We start from the raw sequence: 10,138 nt of genomic DNA, 5'->3' as shown, positions 1-10,138 counted from the left end.
CTGATGAGAACTGACTCATTGGAAAAGACCTTAATTCTGGGAAAGACTGAAGGCAGGAGGAGAAGAGGATGACAGAGGATGAGATGGTTGGATGGCATCACCAACTCAATGGACATGAGTTTGCATAAGCTCCAGGAGTTGGTGTTGGACAGGGAAGCCTGGTGTGCTGCAGTCCATGGGGTCACAGAGAGTCAGACACAACTGAGCGACTGAACTGAAATGAACTTCTGCTGCTACTCAGCGACTGCCACCTCCTGACCCGCTCTTCCTCGCTGACAGAACATCACTGTTCTTCTGCAGGGCACCACTTAAAAAGCATTCCCTGCCTCCCTTGCAGCTACAGAAGACCACATGACACACTTCTAGCCAATGAGGGGATGCAGTTGCTGGCAGGAAAGCTTGCTAAGGGAGAGGTTCAACAATGTGCCCCTTCCTTCTGCCCTCAGTCTTCCCACCCGGGTCTCATGCTCCTTCCCTGAGTGTGGAACATGCCAGGGATGGATGGATCCAGAGGAAAGCTATGTGCTGCAGGGGGCCAGGTGGACACACAGAAGGAACCCATGTTCTCTGGCGCTGGGAACTGCTGTGCATGGCCCAACAGTCACCCTGTTCTCTTCTTGTCTGTGTGGCTCTCTTGGCCACCGAGCCCCATCCTGCCAAGAGCGTCCCATCCACTCCAGCCTCCACCCACTAGCCGGCCCCTGATGTGCACTGACCAACCCACGTTTCTCACAGCTCAGGGTGGAGGCAGAGCCAGGCCTGTTGCTAACACAGCACATAACTGTCTCTCTCCATGAAAGACCCACAGAAAAGACTGAGGAAAAAAGTCAAAGAAGTATCTTAAGTGGGAATTCCCTGGTGTTCTGTGCTTAGGCCTCTGCAGGGGCCCAGGTTCAATCCCTGGTTGCGGAACTAAGAATCCCACATGCCCAGCGCCACAGCTCAAAAATGAATAGAAGTGACTAAGCCAAGTTTGTACGTATTTAATAAGAAAATCGCTTCTTTAAAAAAATAAGTCTTTACATGCTCAGGTGTGTGTAGTCAATGTGTTGAGCTGAAAAAAGATTTGCAGCAGGTTCTCCCTGTGAGAAAACTCAGAAACACGCAGGTCTCAAGACCCTGAGATGAAGAGGGCGTGTGGGGGCTCTCCCATCTGGCGAAGGCACACAGCCAACAGCAGGCTGGCAGGTCCCGGCATGTGTCGTGGGCCACTTCCAAGACGCTCCCAGGGCCTCAGTCACTGTCCCCGACCCCGTCACTGCCTTCCAGGGAGCTGGGGGCCTGCAGAGCAACAGCACACAGGAGACAGCCGTGAAGAACCATGTCGTCCAGGGGCAGGCACTTCCTCCCGGGGTGGAGGTTGGGCTGCCCTAACCTGCCTGAGGCAGGGCTCACCCTGACTCTGTGTCTCTTAACTAGTTCAAGAACCTGTCTTAAGACTGGGAGAGCCAGGGGCTGGGAACAAGAAGGGAGGTCTTCACTGGGCTCCTTCAAACGCCCAGAGGCCACCACTGCAGAACCCTGGGAACATAAAACTGGGCCACTGTAAAGCTGGACAAGTACAAGCCCCTCAGCAGTATGTACAGATGGCAAATGGCCGGAGGCCTCTATTCACAGAATCAAGCAGAGGGCAAGCCTGGCCCCAGGTCATATCCATACATGTGCTCGACTTGGCCTCATGGTGCTTGGGAAAACTGATAATCAACCATCAAAGGGTAGAAGCGCAACCCAAAGTATATAAATAAAAGGTAGAATATTTCACATAAAATCCTGGAATGCCAGTTTCTCTGGAAAAAAAACATAAGCTCTGACACACTTGACACAAAGAGTTGACTCATTGGAAAAGACTCTGATGCTGGGAGGGATTGGGGGCAGGAGGAGAAGGGGACGACAGAGGATGAGATGGCTGGATGGCATCACCAACTCGATGGACAGGAGTTTGAGTGAACTCCGGAAGTTGGTGATGGACAGGGAGGCCTGGTGTGCTGCGATTCATGGGGTCACAAAGAGTCGGACACGACTGAGCGACTGAACTGAACTGATACCACTTGGCTCCACCTCCACTGGCTGAACTGACCGCACCTGCCCCTTCGGGTGCAGCAAGAGCTCTCCTGTTGGCCACAGTCTCCACCAAGCCCTACTGCCTCCTGACAATGGATGCTACTTACCATCCGACCTGCACACCTGCTTTCTTTACACCTGGCCCACCTTGCTTACTTCCCTTCCCTGGATGCACCTGAGTTTACAAGCCCAGCTGTGGAGGAAGGACAGTGTCTTTCTGGATATATAGAACATGGGAAGAAATCTCCCAGAGCTCCAGGTGGGAATCTCACCCTCTGACTGCCTGCTGGACCACCACAAGAGAACATGGGCTTTGGGGACCTCCCTCACTGCAGGGTAAAGAATTGAGAACTAAAGTTAAAATGTTAACTCTTAGCTCCAGCACCTTGAATCATGGATATTCTCCTTCTAACATAAGGTTGGTAGTTACATAACAGATGAGTCACACTTTGAGCCAGGGCCCTGGGAGGTACTTGACAGCAAGCCTGGCTCCCTTGCTCGCTGAGCAAAGTGGCCTGATTGGGAGATGGGCCAAAATGCAGGATCTGCATCAGCCTGCATTCCCCCACAGATGGAAGGCAGCACCGTGGGCCTGGATAGGAACACCGCCCTAGGTGAGGAGAACGCCTCCGGGCTGCTCAGTGTCCTGGGTCCAAGCGATCCCACATTCTGGAGTCAGACACATGCATACTGACCAAGTGCATGAGCCAGAGAAGGACATCCTAGTGACACCTCCATCTCACACTTGGGAAGATGGGCCACTGAGTGTGCCCCTCAGCCGGGGTCACCAAGCGCAAAGCAGGTGAGCCAGCCACCAGAACCTCTGCCCTGGCCTTGGCTCCTGCCGCTGCTGTTACCCTGGAGGAGTGACGCAGCTCTTGGCACCTAGGCTTGCTCATCTATAGAATGGGCACACTCAATGACAGGTGTGGACAAGCGCCTGGCTGAGCTCCTGGGAAGGCCGGCACCAGCCCCCACGGTCCCCGTGGTCCCCAGCCCCCAGCCCCACCTTGGTGCCTAGGCCAGCGGCAGCGTGGGCAGTGGCGCTGAAGTCGTGCATAGGCAGGGTGCTCAGCCACTGGGCCATGGACCTCTCCTGGCGCTCAGTGCTAATGATCGTGGGGTAGATGTGCTGCTCCTTGAAGGCTGTGACCTCTGCCTCCTCCCGTGCCCAGTCCAGCGGCTCGTGTAGCCCGTCATGGCCGAAGCGCTGGTTGTACTTCTCGAAGTGCACTCGCTCCAGGACCAGCCCCAGCCCTGGAGCCTTGGGCACGTCCACCTTGGCCTCCCCCCAGCAGCGCTCCAGCACACTCTCAGGCGCGTAACCCTTGACGATGGCCACCACTAGCCCCACCATCTTCCTGATCTGGTGCGTCATGAAGCTCTGGCCCTTGACCTTGATCACAGCGAACTCCATGCCCTCACGCACGAAGGGCTCCTCACAGAACATGTCGAGGATGTAGCGTCGGGCGCTGGGCTCGTGGGGCCCCTTCTGGGAGGTGAAGTTGTGGAAGTTGTGGGTGCCTTTGTAGCAGGCCAGGAGCCGGTTCACACGCCCCAGCGTCTCCGCGCTTAGTCGGTACGTCTCGTCCTGCGAGTCGTGGTCCTTGTGGGCGAAGGCAAACGTGGGCAGCATGTAGACGTAGGTCCTAGCGTCACACTTGTTCTTGGAGTTGAAGCCGCCCGTGACCCTCTTCAGTCCTGGGGGCAGAGGAAGCGACGAGAACAAACTGATGACACCATGACCAGCTCTGAGTGCTGGCACCTCACCTCCCAAACCCAGATGAACCCGAGGGGGACCTGGCTCTACGTGCTAAACCCTCAGTCCACCAGACACTCCGTCTCAGAACCAAACCAACCAGTACAGCCAACTCTCAGGCATCTGTCAGAACCCAGAGTCGGCCAAAGTGCTGGGCATCCTGCTCTCGCCTCTAGGATCCCAGGGGGACCTGGCACAGTTGCCATGGAGACCAAAGCGCCAGCCGGTGACCCTGACTTGGAACCCGTGGGTCAGAAGCCATTCTGCAGGTGAGGCCGGGGGCAGCAGTGTGATCAACAGCAAAAGAAGCTTAAAAAGCCCAGCAATAGGAAAGCCATCAGTGGCTCCTGAACATCTGCAGGATGAAATGAGAGGCAGGCCTGCAGGGCAGGTGGCACGTCACCTGGACCGGGGGCCTCATGGCTGAGGGCTCACTGTACTGGCAGGAGCTCCAAAAATATTTAACCGTTAAGTGGGAAAAAAAAAAAGTAAAATGGGGCTTCCCTGGTGGTACAGTGGATAAAAATCCGTCTGCCAGTGCAGGGGACATGGGTTCGATCCCTGGTCTGGAAACATCCCACATGTTTCGGGACAACTAAGCTCGTGCACCACAACTACTGAGTCTGCGCACCTAGAGCCTGTGCCCTCAACGAAAGAATCCACCGCAATGAGAAGCCCGTGCACTGCAATTAAGAGCATAGTCCCCACCTGCCGCAACTAGCGAGAGCCCTCGCAGCAATGAAGACCCAGAGTGACAACACAACAGAAAAAGAAAATATAAAGAAAGAAAAGCAAAATGGAGAACTACAGGAAGGGGGATTCTTTTTGTGATAGGAATACACATATAGAGATTATGTCTATATTTGTACAGAAAATTTCTACAAGCATGGCGAGAACTGTTGGTGGGGATGGCTTCTGGGAGCTGGGGACCAGAAGTCCCCCGTGGCCTGGATGCTCCCTGCTGCATGGCTGTCCTCACGCTGAAGGCACAACCAAGTTGCAAGGAGTCAGCCTCACAAGGAGCCTGGCTTAAAGGCCAACTTTGGCTTCATATTTCAAGGGGTGATTCGATGCCTCCCCACCCCGACAGCCCTCCACAGCAGCCAGCGCCTCCAGGCTGCCCCTGCCTCTCCGCTCACCACTGCCAGTTCAAGGCTGCACCTTCCCTGTGCTCGCCACCATCTGTTTCTGCTGTTATGTTTGACTTGGGGTAATCTTATTTTTGTTTTTTGTCTTGCTTTAAGAATTCATCTTGGTCGACACTGAGCATCACAAATATGCTTTAGCACGTAATTTCCGTTGTGTGGAACATAATCTCCAAGAGGCTGGGGGAGGCTGGCAGTCGACCAGACAGCTGGGCTGTTAATGGTTGTGTTGTGTCACGTTATAGAAGCAGTATAAACAGCTGCGATTGTGCATAGGGTTTGGTATTGTTTTAGCAAAACTGGGGAACAAACCATGGCGAATATTAGAATATTCCCTGGGGAAATGACTGTTAAGAAGCATCAAATGGGACTTAGGAGGAGGTTTTCAAGAGGGATTACCCTACCAGGGAGAGAAAGACCACAGTGTAATAAAAACAAAACTGTATTATACTAAAAGTAAATTCAGGCTTCCCTGGAAACTCAACGGTAAAGAATCCGCCAGCCAATGCAGGAGATGCAGGTTTGATCCCTGGATCAGGAAGATCCCCTGGAGAAGGAAATGGTAACCCACTCCAGTATTCTTACCCAGGAAATACCATGGACAGATCAGCCTGGTGGGCTACAGTCCATGTGATCGCAAGAGTCAAGACACGACTTCTGTGGCCCTCTGGCCCTCTGCAGAAAAAGTTTGCCAACTCTTGCTTTAAATTTAAACCCCAAAGCAATCACTTAAAAAAAAAAAAAAAACTATAGCAAGTCATAGCATTAACTAACCAAACTGCTCCTTTCTCCAGGGGATATTCCTAATCCAGGTATCAAACTCAGGTCTCCCACATTGCAGGCAGATTCTTAAGCTGAGCCACCAGGGAAGCCCAAAGTGATAATTAAAAGCAATTATAAGAAACATCAATTAATCCAAAAGGAGGGAGAAACAGAGGAGGGGAACAAAGTAACAGATGGGACAGAGAGAAACAGGAAGCAAGAAGATCTTCACCCAGCCATCCCAGCACACATTATAATAATTATTAACACCAATGGCACATATACGCCACCTAAAAGGCAGAGAGTCAGACTTGATTAAAAAAAAAGAAAAGGACCTAGAAATCCCATTATCAGGCCTATTACAAAAGGGAATAATTGCCCCTGTTTTAATTTGATCAAATCCAGATTTTCATACCCAAGCATTTGGTTAAAACAAGGCACATGTAGTGCCAAAGTGCTGCACCGATGGCCTGAGTCTGTCTGTCTGGCTGTGTCCCTTCCTGAAGGAGACTCGAGTCCTGAATCCTTTTCTATAACTGACGTACAGCCACTGCAACCAACTGCTAAGGACCTGCTCTATTGTCTTATCTCCACAATAGAGAAACTCAGCGAGAGAAGGAATTGCATGTCCCTTGTCTCTTGGGACCGGCCACCACCTGGTGCACAGCCCCAGTGACACATGGCTTACCCAGAATCCGAATGTGAGACGGAAGGTGGCTGTTGATCTTTTCTAAAATGTCATCAATCAGCCACACCTTCAGGGACACGACCTGGCCGGCCGCAGACACGCCCTGCAAAGGAAGCAGACGTGGGAGGGCCAGCTGGGCCTTGCACTTGGAGCACGACGCTCGGCACGCTGGTCTCTTCAGCAGAAGGACCACGCACACGCTGCGTCTTTCCACGGAGGAATTCTGCTTCTAGAAATGCATCTGAAGGGAATAATCAGAGACGAGAACAGTGCTCTGTATACCAAGGGAGTGAATGCTGTGCCACTCATAAAACATTACAAGTGAACTTTGAAGCTCAACAAAACATAAAGCTAGGGAACAAATCTATGACATCCTGCAGATAGGAGATAAAGTCCCACCTTGGATGTGATTCTCCAGGACTTAGGAAAAAAAGAAAATGCAAGTTAGATGACAGAACTCCAGGGCAGAGCAAGGAAGAGGTCACTATCTGAGTTGCAACAGCAGGAATCCTTTGGGGATGGGGTGCTGGTTACACAACTGATTGAGCTCTGTGCTCAGGATGAATGCAGTAACCATTTGTATATTATACCTCTGTGGCCACATGGTCCTGCTTGTATCATGAGCCTGAGATGGTTGGCTCTAAGGCAGATGTCGTGGCCACTGCGCCACCCGCAGGAGCAGCCAAAGAGAAAGCACAGGCAGAGAGGACATCAGGGCCTGTGGCCCCAAGCACCTAGGTCCAGCCACACCTGGGCCGGAAATGCCCCGGCTTCTTGGTCGCACGAGGCAAAAAATTTCTTTCCACTTAGACTCGCTTGATCTGTGCATCTGTCATTTGTGACCAAGAGAATCTTGAGAGATAGAGACACTAAGAGGGAAAGTGGGACAAGGACAAACAGAAACCACAGACAGGCGGCTTCAGTGCTGCTCGCACCTGCCGGGGACTTGGGGACAGCACCTACCTTGTCCGTCCGGGCACAGCGCTGGAAAGACATCTTCCGCATGTCCTCCCCGTGATTCTCAGGAATACAGCCCGAGCGGACCAGGGCCGACACCAGGTCATCTTCGATGGTCTTGAATTTCGAGGACCCAACATTCCTCTGAGGAAAAGAGAAGAAAAATTGTTTTTTACTCAGTCACGACCCACAAAAAGGGGACCTGGGCTGGGACCGGTCCAGGGAGGGACGTGTGTGGTTTGCCCGCACCTGGCAAGTGGGGACCACACCTGTGGACGTGGAGAGACCCTGCAGCTCGTCCCCCGACCTATGAGAAGTAGGAAAGCCACCTGTGGGTCCCCACAGTCCTAGAAATTTCCAACCCTGGGCAGCCAACATTGGCCTCACCTGAGACAACATTTCCCCCTACCTAGTCAGATATTAAAAGACGCTTGCTCCTTGGAAAAAAAGCTATGATAAATCTAGACAGCGTATTAAAAAGCAGAGGTATCACTTTGCCAACAAAGGTCCAAAAGCTGTGGCTTTTCCAGTAGTCAGGTACGGATATGAGAGCTGGGCCACAGAGAAGGCTAAGCTCCAAAGAACTGATGCTTTTGAACTGTGATGCTGGAGAAGACTGTTCTTTTAACTTTATAATTTCCTATGGGTTTAGTTTGTGAATAAAAAAGAAAAATGAACAAAGTGTTCACAGTAATTATCAAGGCAAAGTCAACTCTAACACGGTTTCTCTGTAACGTCGTGAGCGTGTCAGCAACACCACCAGGCCAGCACGCAGTTGATGACATCACCCCTGCAGCTGCTACTGTCGCCAGAAGTCCTCAAGTTGCAGGGTCAGTGCCTGGGGCCCCAGCTCCTCACCAGCCGCAGCTCTCTCTTCTGGAGCTGAGCAGGGGGGGCAAGTGGTAGGACCCCAGGAGACCCCAGTCTGCACTCCACACACCCACTGGGCTCGGGGGTCCAGGGCTGCCCCCTGGGGTCAAGGGCGTGCGCAATACTGCTGTGGTGGGGAGGGGGCAACCCCACCAGGGCTGGGTGGAGAAGACTCTTGAGAGTCCCTTGGACAGCAAGAAGATCAAACCAGTCAACCTAAAGGAAATCAGTCCTGAATATTCTTTGGAAACCGAAGCTCCAACACTTTGGCTACCTGATGCAAAGAGCCAGCTCACTGGAAAAGACCCTGATGCTGGGAAAGATTGAGGGCAGGAGGAGAAGGGGACGACAGAGGATGAGATGGTTGGATAGCATCCCCCCAACTCAGTGGATGTGAGCAAATTCCAGGAGATAGTGAAGGACAGGGGAGCCTGGTGTGCTGCAGTCCATGGGTCACAAAGAGTCAGACACGACTGAATAACAAGTCAGAGACCAGCACCCTCCTGCTGAAGACCCATCTGTCTGCAGCACCTGGCCAAAGAGGGACTCCTCTCCCTCATCACCCTGGGAATCCCCTCCCCCAGCACCCCAGGGTCCCCCCGCCCCTCAGGTCCTGAGCATGCCCTCCTGCATCACTACAGGGAGGCAGGCCCCTCGCTAAAGAAGGAAGCCACCCCAGGGTACTACCAGCATCTAGTGGGTGCGGATGGGAATGTGAGTGGGTGAGGGATGCGGTGTAACCCCAGCCCAGTCCTGCAGGATCCCGTGACATTGATGAGATCACCAACCTGACATTCTCCAAGAAAACCTTTGACAAGGAAGGGACACAGTCCTACACGCACTTCGCCAAGGCTCATCACAGTGGGAAGATTCTTCCCAAAGTTCACCTTACAGTCTCCACGGCACCATAAGCCAGTCACTCAGCAAGAAGCTGTAAATGCTCCTCCAGCGATGGGCATGGGTATTAGGAAACAGGGGTAACAACCCTTCCACACATCCTGACGTGCCCTATCACCATGTGAGCTACCGTCACTCCCCACCCTTCATTCATTCCCCTGATGACGAAACTGAGGCCAACTGGGTATGATGAGACATGGGCAAAATTCTCAAGTCGGTGATAAGGCAACAACACATGTGATCAAAGTCACCCTCAAAAAAGCATTTAAATAACCACAAAGAGCAGCGGAGGTGGTCAGCCTGTTCCACTAAGTGGGACCGAAGCACTGTTTTCACCCACTGTCACAATCTACCAGTGGTCATCAAACTGGGTTCATGGGTGCCACCTTATAAAGAAAATAATGAAATAGGAAATGAAGTAGCTCATTACTACTGTTATTCACAGTGAAGGCTACCACAGCCCTTGGTAAGGTTGGGCATCGTTTTCTTAAACTTCTGCTTCAGTTAGATACTTTACACAGCAGTGAATTACTCCCTGGGAGCCAAGCTTAAAGAAGTTTACAGAACAAGAAACCAAAGTGTAAGAGCCACAGAGCTGACCACAAGGAACAAGAAGAAAACCCACGTGCATCTGTCAGGACACCCAGACCCTTCTGCCTTCCAGGAAATGACTGCCTGGTGGGGCCGGGCAGGGAATTCTCATGCGCCCATGCACCTGCAAACTGTCACCTTCACGACTCTGACAAAGAGAAACAGCAGCCTCTTCTGAGCATCCCTGGCACTGTCCCAATCCTAGCGAGCAGCATCATTCAGCCTAATAATGACTCTTCATGCCAGGACTGTGATCTTAAAGAAGAGGAAGCGAGAGAGCTCCAGTCACTTGCCCGAGGCCACAGTGCTTGGTCATCAGCAGGCCTAGGACCTTAATCACCTTAGGAGGCTCGTGAACACCCCCTACAAGCATCCAAGCAATGTACAGATGACACAGGTCTCAAAGCT

General features: G+C 52.3%; 1 protein-coding gene across 2 annotated transcripts in view; it reads right to left on the bottom strand.

The window, feature by feature from the left end:
- Positions 1 to 963: 963 nt before the first annotated feature.
- The window catches only part of PUS1 (pseudouridylate synthase 1), a 10,562-nt gene continuing 1,387 nt past the window's right edge, over positions 964 to 10,138 (bottom strand). For both annotated transcript variants that reach the window (XM_010852449.1, XM_010852448.1), the window contains exons 3-6: positions 7,379 to 7,516; positions 6,416 to 6,518; positions 3,071 to 3,762; positions 964 to 1,281 (exon numbers count right to left, since the gene is read on the bottom strand). In XM_010852449.1, the coding sequence (XP_010850751.1) occupies positions 1,234 to 1,281; positions 3,071 to 3,762; positions 6,416 to 6,518; positions 7,379 to 7,516 (981 nt within the window). In that variant the 3' untranslated portion in view covers positions 964 to 1,233. The remainder of the gene's footprint in view (positions 1,282 to 3,070; positions 3,763 to 6,415; positions 6,519 to 7,378; positions 7,517 to 10,138) is intronic.

The sequence above is a fragment of the Bison bison genome, unplaced genomic scaffold (assembly GCF_000754665.1).
Source record: "Bison bison bison isolate TAMUID 2011002044 unplaced genomic scaffold, Bison_UMD1.0 scf7180017864312, whole genome shotgun sequence".
NCBI lineage: Eukaryota > Metazoa > Chordata > Mammalia > Artiodactyla > Bovidae > Bison > Bison bison.
Note: the sequence above shows the minus strand (reverse complement) of the source record. Positions and strands in the feature narration are given on the sequence as shown.